Source organism: Hyla sarda, chromosome 12, assembly GCF_029499605.1.
Source record: "Hyla sarda isolate aHylSar1 chromosome 12, aHylSar1.hap1, whole genome shotgun sequence".
NCBI classification, from domain to species: domain Eukaryota; kingdom Metazoa; phylum Chordata; class Amphibia; order Anura; family Hylidae; genus Hyla; species Hyla sarda.
Genome location: NC_079200.1, coordinates 8,862,514 through 8,874,959, shown reverse-complemented (window position 1 = coordinate 8,874,959; position 12,446 = coordinate 8,862,514). Strand labels below are relative to the sequence as shown.

The 12,446-nt window shown below is 46.1% G+C and overlaps 1 protein-coding gene across 1 annotated transcript in view; it reads left to right on the top strand.

The window, feature by feature from the left end:
- The first annotated feature begins 4,194 nt into the window (after positions 1-4,194).
- LOC130296498 (inactive phospholipase C-like protein 2) overlaps positions 4,195-12,446 on the top strand; it is a 109,044-nt gene continuing 100,792 nt past the window's right edge. The window contains exon 1 of the mRNA XM_056548081.1: positions 4,195-6,466. Coding sequence (XP_056404056.1) covers positions 6,230-6,466 — 237 coding nt within the window. The 5' untranslated portion in view covers positions 4,195-6,229. The remainder of the gene's footprint in view (positions 6,467-12,446) is intronic.

Below are 12,446 nucleotides of genomic sequence, written 5' to 3'. Positions count from 1 at the left end.
GGTGACATCATCATATCCCGGGGACATCATCTCATCCTGGTGACATCATCATATCCCAGTGACATCATCATATCCCAGTGACATCATCTCATCCTAGTGACATCATCTCATCCCGGTGACATCAACATATCCCGGGGACATCATCTCATCCCAGTGACATCATCTCATCCCGGTGACATCATCTCATCCCGGTGACATCATCATATCCCAGTGACATCATCTCATTCCAGTGACATCATCTCATCCCAGTGACATCATCATATCCCGGGGACATCATCTCATCCCAGTGACATCATCATATCCCGGTGACATCATCATATCCCAGTGACATCATCTTATCCCAGTGACATCATCTCATCCCAGTGACATCATCATATCCCAGTGACATCATCTCATCCTAGTGACATCATCTCATCCCGGTGACATCATCATATCCCGGTGACATCATCTCATCCCGGTGACATCATCATATCCTGGTGACATCATCATATGGAGACATCATCTCATCCCAGTGACATCATCTCATCCCAGTGACATCCTCATATCCTGGTGACATCATCATATAGAGACATCATCTCATCCCAGTGACATCATCTCATCCCAGTGACATCATCATATCCTGGTGACATCATCATATGGAGACATCATCTCATCCCAGTGACATCATCTCATCCCGGTGACATCATCATATCCCGGGGACATCATCTCATCCCAGTGACATCATCTCATCCCGGTGACATCATCATATCCCAGTGACATAATCTCATCCCGGTGACATCATCATATCCCGGTGACATCATCATATCCCAGTGACATCATCTCATCTCGGTGACATCATCATATCCCGGTGACATCATCTCATCCCAGTGACATCATCTCATCCCGGTGACATCATCTGATCCCAGTGACATCATCATATCCTGGTGACATCATCATATGGAGACATCATCTCATCCCAGTGACATCATCTCATCCCGGTGACATCATCATATGGAGACATCATCTCATCCCGGTGACATCATCATATCCCAGTGACATCATCCCATCCCGGTGACATCATCATATCCCAGCGACATCATCTTATTCCGGTGACATCATCATATCCCAGTGACATCATCTCATCCCGGTGACATCATCTCATCCCGGTGACATCATCATATGGAGACATCATCTCATCCCGGTGACATCATCATATCCCAGTGACATCATCCCATCCCGGTGACATCATCATATCCCAGCGACATCATCTTATCCCGGTGACATCATCATATCCCAGTGACATCATCTAATCCTGGTGACATCATCTCATCCCGGTGACATCATCATATCCCTATGACATCATTATATCCCAGTGACATAATCTCATCCCGGTGACATCATCATATCCCAGTGACATCATCTCATCCCAGTGACATCATCTCATCCCGGTGACATCATCATATCCCGGTGACATCATCTCATCCCAGTGACATCATCATATCCTGGTGACATCAACATATCGAGACATCATCTCATCCCAGTGACATCATCTCATCCCAGTGACATCATCATATCCTGGTGACATCATCATATGGAGACATGATCTCATCCCAGTGACATCATCTCATCCCAGTGACATCATCATATCCTGGTGACATCATCATATGGAGACATCATCTCATCCTAGTGACATCATCTCATCCCGGTGACATCATCATAACCCGGGGACATCATCTCATCCCAGTGACATCATCTCATCCCGGTAACATCATAATATCCCAGTGACATCATCTCATCCCGGTGACATCATCATATCCCGGTGACATCATCATATCCCAGTGACATCATCTCATCCCGGTGACATCATCATATCCCGGTGACATCATCTCATCCCGGTGGCATCATCTCATCCCGGTGACATCATCATATCCCGGGGACATCATCTCATCCCAGTGACATCATCATATCCCAGTGACATCATCTCATCCCGGTGACCTCATCATATCCCAGTGACATCATCTCATCCCGGTGACATCATCATATCCCGGTGACATCATCATATCCCAGTGACATCATCTCATCCCGGTGACATCATCTCATCCCAGTGACATCATCTCATCCCAGTGACATCATCATATCCTGGTGACATAATCATATGGAGACATCATCTCATCCTGGTGACATCATCATATCCCAGTGACGTCATCTCATCCCAGTGACATCATCTCATCCCAGTGACATCATCTCATCCCGGTGACATCATCTCATCCCGGTGACATCATCTCATCCTAGTGACATCATCATATCCCGGTGACATCATCTCATCCTGGTGACATAATCATATACCAGTGACATCATATCCCGGTGACATCATCACGGTGACATCATCATATCCCGGTGACATCATCTCATCCCGGTGACATCATCTCATCCCAGTGACATCATCATATCCCGGTGACATCATCATATCCCGGTGACATCATCTCATCCCGGTGACATCATCATATACCAGTGACATCATCATATACCAGTGACATCATCATATCCCGGTGACATCATCTCATCCCGGTGACATCATCATATACCAGTGACATCATCATATACCAGTGACATCATCATATCCCAGTGACATCATCATATCCCGGTGACATCATCTCATCCCGGTGACATCATCTCATCCCGGTGACATCATCTCATCCCAGTGACATCATCATATCCCGGTGACATCATCATATCCCGGTGACATCATCTCATCCCGGTGACATCATACATTAGGTACAGAAGACAACTGAGGGGAATACAGTGTGTGATGCGGCAGTGCAGGGGTTACTGGAGGGCCCCGGGTGCAGCACGTGTGAGGAGGAGGAGGAGGAGGGGGAGGCGGCTGTGCGGGCGGAGGATGGAGAGACGCTGAGCCGGCTGCAGAGCGACCTCCCCGGCTGTCCTGCCGAGCACACCCCGCACAGGAGCCGCACAACTACCTATGGCGCCCGGATCCACCGCACACGGGATCTCCCCGGGATCCGGAGACATTACAGCGGGGAGAGAACCGCACGGAACCGCGGAGAATCAGTGATCCTGTACCGCCCGGAACCCACTGCGGATCCCTACAGATCCTACAGAAGAGATCCCAACCGATCCTACAGAAGAGATCCCAACCGATCCTACAGAAGAAATCCCAACTGATCCTACAGAAGAGATCCCTACAGATCCATACAGCAAAGATCTCAACTGATCCTACAGAAGACATCCCCACAGATCCTACAGAAGAGATCCCAACTGATCCTACAGAAGAGATCCCAACTGATCCTACAGAAGAGATCCCAACTGATCCTACAGAAGAGATCCCATCTGATCCTACAGAAAAGATCCCAACTGATCCTACAGAAGAGATCCCAACTGATCCTACAGAAGACATCCCTACAGATCCAACAGAAGAGATCCCAACTGATCCTACAGAAGAGATCCCTACAGATCCATACAGCAAAGATCCCAACTGATCCTACAGAAGACATCCCTACAGATCCTACATCAAAGATCCCAACTGATCCTACAGAAGAGATCCTTACAGATCCTACAGCAAAGATCCAAACTGATCCTACAGAAGAGATCCTTACAGATCCATACAGCAAAGATCCCAACTGATCCTACAGAAGAGATCCCTACAGATCCCACAGCAAAGATCCAAACTGATCCTATAGAAGAGATCCTTACAGATCCATACAGCAAAGATCCCAACTAATCCTACAGAACTACTACAGCAAAGATCCCAACTGATCCTACAGAATAGAGCCCTACAGATCCTACAGCAAAGATCCCAACTGATCCTACAGATCCTACTACAGCAAAGATCCCAACTGATGCTGCAGAAGAGATCCCTACATCAAAGATCCCTACTGATCCTACAGAAGAAATCCCTACAGCAAAGATCCCAACTTATCCTACAGAATAGATCACTGCAGCAAAGATCCGAACTGATTCTACAGAAAAGATCCTTACAGAAAATATCCCAACTGATCCTACAGAAAAGATCCTTACAGCAAAGATCCCAACTGATCCTATAGATCATACTACAACACAGATCCCAACTGACTACAGACAAGATCCCTACAGCAAAGATCCCAACTGATCTGACAAAAGAGATCTCTACAACCTGGACCCACTGCAGATCCCTACTGATCATACAGCAAAGATCCCTACATATCCTACTACAGCAAAGATCCCGACTGACCCTACAGCATAGATCCCTACTACAGCACAGGTCCCTACTGATTCTACTGCAGCAGAGATTTATACTAATCCTACAGCACAGATCCTACTACAGAAAAGATCTTGACTGACCCTACAGCACGAATCCCTTCTGTTCCTCAAGCACAGATCCTACAGCACAGATCCCTACTGATCCGACAGCAAAGATCCCAACTACAGCACAGATCCCTACTGTTTCTACTGCAGAAGAGATTTATGCTTATTTTACAGCACTGATCCCTACTACCCTACTTCAGCACATATCCCTACTGATCATTTAACAGCAGATAGCCATACTTTTCAAACAGCACAGATCCCATACTGACCCTGCTGCACAGATCCTAGTAATCTGTAGACCTGTGGCAGACACCTACTGACTTTACAGATCCCTACTGACACTGCAGCATAGATCCCCAGACCTTTTCTCTCATCCTGCAGCACAGATCCCTAGTAATCCACAGACCTTGTAGCACAGATCTCTACCAATCCACTGACCCCTCAGCCTTCAGCACAGATCCCTAGTAATCCACATACCCTGCAGCACAGATCCCTACTAATCCACTGACCCTTCAGCACAGATCCCTACTAATCCACTGACCCTTCAGCACAGATCCCTACTAATCCACTGACTCTGCAGCACAGATCCCTTACTAATCCACTGACCCTGCAGCACAGATCCCTACTAATCCACTGACTCTGCAGCACAGATCCCTTACTAATCCACTGACTCTGCAGCACAGATCCCTACTAATCCACTGACCCTTCAGCACAGATCCCTACTAATCCACTGACCCTGCAGCACAGATCCCTACTAATCCACTGACCCTGCAGCACAGATCCCTTACTAATCCACTGACCCTGCAGCACAGATCCCTACTAATCCACTGACCCTGCAGCACAGATCCCTACTAATCCACTGACCCCGCAGCACAGATCCCTAGTAATCCATATACCCTGCAGCACAGATCCCTTACTAATCCGCTGACCCTGCAGCACAGATCCCTTACTAATCCACTGACCCTTCAGCACAGATCCCTACTAATCCACTGACCCTGCAGTACAGATCCCTACTAATCCACTGACCCCGCAGCACAGATCCCTACTAATCCACTGACCCTGCAGCACAGATCCCTACTAATCCACTGACCCTGCAGCACAGATCCCTACTAATCCACTGACCCCGCAGCACAGATCCCTAGTAATCCATATACCCTGCAGCACAGATCCCTTACTAATCCGCTGACCCTGCAGCACAGATCCCTTACTAATCCACTGACCCTTCAGCACAGATCCCTACTAATCCACTGACCCTGCAGCACAGATCCCTACTAATCCACTGACCCTGCAGCACAGATCCCTACTAATCCACTGACCCTGCAGCACAGATCCCTACTAATCCACTGACCCCGCAGCACAGATCCCTAGTAATCCATATACCCTGCAGCACAGATCCCTTACTAATCCGCTGACCCTGCAGCACAGATCCCTTACTAATCCACTGACCCTTCAGCACAGATCCCTACTAATCCACTGACCCTGCAGCACAGATCCCTACTAATCCACTGACCCTGCAGCACAGATCCCTACTAATCCACTGACCCTGCAGCACAGATCCCTACTAATCCACTGACCTCCAGCTCTCTGCACCCCTGAAGCCCCCCTAACTCAGCACCTCCACCACAGGACAGACCCCCCCCCCCCCCGGCAGTAATTCTGCAGTACTGATCCCCCTGATCGCTGATCCTGACTGTGATTCCTCAGCACATTCACCCTGCAGCACAGTCATCCATGGCATAGGTCCAGATGCCAGCGGACTTCTCAGGTACCCGGCTCCCCTCTCAGGATCCAGCAGGATGCAGATAGGCTGAGGACCCCACCACCCCCCATCCAGTCCCTTTTCCTCATGTAGGCAGTGTCAGTGTGTTTACACATCCAGCAGTTCATTTCCTCCGGAGCAGCATGCCAGGCTGAGGCACCCCCCCCCCCCCCAGTCCTCCTCAATATGGCAGATGGACGGGACCCTGCATCCTGTGCTGCTGCGGCTGCTGTGGTGGGACTTCTGGGGGTGCAGGACGAAGGCACCCTAACCTCAGGGGGGCTGCACGTACCTGGCGGAGGAGAGGAGATGATGGTGCTGAATGGAGGATGCTCAGAGGACAGTCCACAGTCTGGGAGGAGCAGCAGGGACCACTCAGGAGAAAGAGGACAGGGGACCATGAGGACCACCGGGATCATGAAGGTAGGACCCCCCCCCCCCCCCCCTACACACACACACCTCCATTACATCTCTATAGGCGGTCTTGGTGTAGTGCCGCTACATACCGTCACCCTGCTCCGATCTCAAAGAAAGGACAACAAAGGGTTAACGGCTTTTGTATTCAACAACATCTGATACTTTGTATTCCTGGGAAAAGATACAATCAGTGTCCTAAACCATTTGTTACATATAGGACAGTATATATATATATATATATATATATATATATATATATATATATGTATATATAGGGATGGTCTTCAAACTGCCTCTGGCTGGGGCAAAACTACAACTCCCAGCATGCCCGGGAGTTGTGGTTTTGCCACAGACGGAGATCTGCCGCTTTTTTGATACGCGTAACATTCCCTGCTGTGACTATTGTGTATCCATGAGGTCGCATCCGCCGAATAATAGAGACCCCACAACTGCGGACATCCCGGAAACCTGGTAGAGGTCACTCTGGTTTATTTAAAAAAAAAAAAAAAAAAATGAAATAATAAAAAAAAAAAAAAAGGAAAAAAATAAATAAATAAACCTTTTCTTACAGTAGCGAATCAATAACGGATTAGAGGAAAGTAACCAGCGCTAAAAATTGGAACCACATACGGTGTTATGTATATATATATATATTTTTTTTTTATTTTTATATATTTTTTAATTTATATTTATTTTATATATATATATATATATATATATATATATATTTTTTTTAATTTATATATTTTTATTTATATTTATTTTTATATTTTTTATTTATATTTATTTAATATATATATATATATATATATTAGTTTATATTTATTTTTTACTTATTTTTATTTTTATATTTTTTATTTATATTTATTTAATATATAAATGTATATATATATATATATATATATATATATATATATATATATATATATTGTGAGATGATATCCCAGGGGCCCCCCCCTTTAAGTTTTCCCATGTCAGATAAAGGGGCATACCCAGTTTTAAGTTTTACGTACTTGCACCACATGTTTTTTGGGATCGTCCAACTATAAATCCTGCCTTGCTTTTCCAGGTGTAGCAGAGCTGGATTTGTTGTCTAACTATTTGAGACCGTATTGAACATTGTCAAATGATCAGCTCGGCTCTGCTACATCTGCAGATGCACTCTTATATAATCGTCCCGCTATAGATCCTACCTTGTTTCTACAGGTGTAGCAGAGCTGGATTTGCTGTCTAACTATTGCCATCCTATCCTATACAATCGTCCCGCTATAGCTCCTACCTTGCTTTTCCACGTGTAGCAGAGCTGGATTTGCATTGGCATTGTCCAAATGATCAGCTCGGCTCTGCTTCATTTGCAGTTGAACTATATAATCATCCTGCTATAGATCCTAGCTTGCTTTTCCATTTCCAGGTATAGCAGAACTGGATTTGTTGTCTGACTATTATGGGCTGCATTAGGCATTGCAGATGATCAGCTCGGCTCTGCTTCATCTGCAGATGTCCTCCTATATAATTGTCCCGCTATAGATCCTAACTTGCTTTTCCATGGGTAGCAGAGCTGGATTTGTTGTCTATTTGAGACCATATTGAACATTGTCATATGATTAGCTCAGCTCTGCTACATCTGCAGATGCCCTCCTATTTATTCGTCCTGCTATAGATACTACCTTGTTTTTCTATATGTAGCAGAGCTGGATTTGTTTTATAACTACTGCACTCCTATTAAATCGTCCCGCTATAGATCAAACCTTTCTTTTCCCCGTGTAGCAGAGCTGGATTTGTTGTCTATTTGAGGCCCCATTGGGCATTGTCAAATGATTAGCTCAGCTCTGCTACATCTGCAGATGCCCTCCTATATAATCATCCCACTATAGATCCTAGTTTGCTTTTCCATTTCCATGGGTAGCAGAGCTGGATTTGTTGTCTATTTGAGGCCACATTGGGCATTGTCATATGATTAGCTCAGCTCTGCTACATCTGCAGATGCCCTCCTATTTATTCGTCCTGCTATAGATACTACCTTGCTTTTCTATATGTAGCAGAGCTGGATTTGTTGTATAACTATTGTACTCCTATTAAATCATCCCGCTATAGATCCTACCTTTCTTTTCCCTGTGTAGCAGAGCTGGATTTGTTGTGTATTTGGGGCTGCGTTGGGCATTGTCACATGATCAGCTCGGCTGTGTTACACCCACCAATGCACCTTGCTTTTCCATTGGGCATTTTCAAATGATTAGCTCAGCTCTGCTGAGCTGGATTTGTTGTCTGACTAATTGGGGCTGCATTGGGCATTGTCAAAACGATCAGCTCGGCTCTGCTACTTCTGCAAATGCATTACATTATAATCGTCCCGCTATAGACCCTACTTTACTTTTCCATTTCCAGGTATAGCAGAGCTGGATTTGTTGTCTGACTAATTGGGGCTACGTTTTGCATTGTGAAATGATCTACTCAGTTCTGCTACATCTGCAGATTCACTTCTTTATAATCGTTCAGCTATAGATCCTACCTACCTGTGTAGCAGAGCTGGATTTGTTGTCTATTTGGGGCTGCATTGGACATTGTCAAATGACCAACTCGGCTCTGCTACATCTCTCATTCCACTTCTATTTACTTGTCTCTCTATAGATCCTAACTTGCTTTTCCATGTGTAGCAGAGCTGGATTTGTTGTTTTTCTGGGCTGCATTGTCCAAATGATTAGCTCGGCTCTGCTACATCTGCACTCCTATACTAGACCCCCACAGTGCCACCTTACTTCAGGTGCCGATCGCGCCGGTTGCGTCCCCATTTATAAAGATCCGCTCCTTCGCTTTGTACAGAATGCAGAGAATTCCGGCGTCACGTGACTCCTTGTCGGGTTTGTCTCGTACACTGATGAAGTCGGAGATCCCGTCCATGATTTAATTCATTTAAGTGATTTATAAATCTGTTCCATATAAATCGTCTCTCTGTGCCGGAGCCAAAAAAAAAATCCCATTGTCTGAATCCGAGTTGAGTTTGTCATTTGGCATAAATCGAGCCGTCCCGTCGGTGGTTTCTCACGGGGTCAGCAGGGGAGAAGCAAATATACGTTAGTCACTTTTTAATTTTTAATTTTTTTTTTTATAGTTCCTATCAGTGCCCGGAGGCGTGATTATCGATACGGTGAAACTGCAGAAAAAAAATCTATATGACAGCTCGGTGTAAGCGACGAGTGTCCTGTATAGGCGGTGTTCCCCCGACGTGTTTTGCCGATAAGCTTCAAATTTAGTGTTGTGAAACTCCACCAGTTAAGTAGTAAAGTGAAACTCCACTGAGAGTTAAGTAGTAAAGCCAAAAGTCGGAGACCATTGATCTAATTGCAGTGGTCTTCAAATTGTGGCTTTCCTGATGTTGCAGAACTACAACTCCCAGCATGACCTTCCGACGTGATCTGTACTACACGGAGGGCGCATGGCCACAGGAGCGGAATTGAGTCACAGTAGGGAATTTTATGTGTATAATGCAGTGTTCTCTGGACCTCCAGTTTTGCAACAGCTGGAGGTCACTGGACCTCCAGCTGTTGCAAAACTACAACTCCCAGCATGCCCGGACAGAATGGCTGTCCGGGCATGCTGGAAGTTGTAGTTTTGCAACATCTGGAGTGCCACAGTCTGTAGACCACTGATCTAATGGATATAGTCACACGCGGCGCTGTACAGAGTTCGTCGTCTCTCACACTGAACATGGGGAAAACATACAGACTCCTTGCAGATGTTGTCCTTGACCCTAGGTATGCTGTTGCGATTGACCACAGTGTAAAGTCGTGTACGGCCATCGTCAAATTAGGGGTAATCCGGTGGATTTGTTTTAAATCAACTGGTGCCAGAAAGTTAAACAGATTTGTAAATTACTTCTATTAAAAAATCTTAATCCTTCCAGTACTTATTAGCTGCTGAATACTACAGAGGAAATTCTTTTCTTTTTGGAACACAGAGCTCTCTGCTGACATCACGAGCACAGTGCTCTCTGCTGACATCTCTGTCCATTTTAAGAACTGTCCAGAGTAGGAGAAAATCCCCATAGCAAACTTATGCTGGACAGTTCCTAAAATGGACAGAGATGTCAGCAGAGAGCACTGTGTTCCAAAAAGAAAATAATTTCCTCTGCAGTATTCAGCAGCTAATAAGTACTGGAAGGATTTAGATTTTTTAATAGAAGTAATTTACAAATCTGTTTAACTTTCTAGCACCAGTTGATTTAAAAAAAAAAAAAGAAAAAAAAAAAAAGTTTTCCACCGGAGTATCCCTTTAAATCAAACTGGTTGCAGTCGCGTCGGACTGGGTGGGAGGGGTCACAGTTGATGATTTTAGAAGCGACGTTACAATTTAACATTTACTGGTTATAACCAAATATTTATGTGATTGCTGTCCCATTCGCATAAATGGGAAAGGTTTCTGGGCGTACTCTGGGGCCTTTTAAGAGGTCATTCCATAGGGAGGGGTAGGCTGATCTGTAGCATACAGCTGCTAATAAGTACTGGAAGGACAAATAATTTTTAATAGAAGTCATTTACAAATTGACCAAGTGTGCTGCTGCCATTTTCTTTTTTTACATGTCATTTACAAATCTGTTTAAATGGGCACTGTCACCAACTTTATTTTTTGATATGTTGTAGTACTTATGTACTACAACATATCTCTGATATACTTTTATAATTTTTTTCATTAAAAAGGTTTAATTTACATTTAAAAACCGGCTACTGAAAAAGGACTGATTTTGGAGTGGCAATCAGTCCTTTTTCAGTTAGGCTGCACTCGCTCCCTGCCTGTCAATCAGACAGGCGGGAGGGAGCGAGCGCATTGGCTCCCCGGCCACTCCTCCCGCACATCGCCGCCGCCGCCTCGTTGTCGCCGCTGTCCCTGCACGCCCGCTGCCGGACTCTGCAGTAACTGCAAGTGTAATGAGGGAACGGGGTATGCGGGGCGGGGGGGGGGGGGGGTGGAGGAGGGAACGGGCTAGTGCCGTAGTGGGGGGGGGGGGGGGTGGTAACGGGCTAGTAGCAAAAAAAAAAAAATAGGATGGTGGGAGCTACCCTTTAACTTCCTGGCACCAGTTGATTTAAAAAAAAAAAATTTCCACCATAGTACCCCTTTAACTTGCCTAATGGCTCAATAAGGGAGGACCTGCTTATCACCAGGGGCTAACCTATCTTCTTAGGGGGCATAATTGTTTAAATAGGAGCCCTACCTGTCAGGGGCAATATCTATGTGGGGGCCTGTACACCTATTAGGAACCCTTACCGGATCATCAAGTAGGGCTCCCCAGTAGGTAGACAGGCCCCCAGATAGATATCTGGGGCCTCTATACCTACTTTGGAGCCCTACCTGATGGGGGTCATATCTATCTGAGGGTCTGTGTACCTACTGGGGAGCCCTACCTGATGGGGGTCATATCTATCTGAGGGTCTGTGTACCTACTGGGGAGCCCTACCTGATGGAGGACAAATCTATCTGGGGACCAGTCTACCTACTGGGGAGCCCTACCTGATGGGGGTCATATCTATCTGAGGGTCTGTGTACCTACTGGGGAGCCCTACCTGATGGGGGTCATATCTATCTGAGGGTCTGTGTACCTACTGGGGAGCCCTACCTGATGGAGGACAAATCTATCTGGGGACCAGTCTACCTACTGGGGAGCCCTACCTGATGGGGGTCATATCTATCTGGGGGTCTGTCTACCTACCTGGTGGGGGTCATATCTATCTGGGGACCAGTCTACCTACTGGGTAGCCCTACCTGATGGGGGTCATATCTATCTGGGGGTCTGTCTACCTACCTGATGGGGGGTCATATCTATCTGGGGACCAGTCTACCTACTGGGGAGCCCTACCTGATGGGGGTCATATCTATCTGGGGGGCCTGTGTACCTACTGGGGAGCCCTACCTGATGGGGGTCATATCTATGTGGGGGCCTGTGTACCTACCTTATGGGGGGTCATATCTATCTGGGGGTCTGTGTACCTAC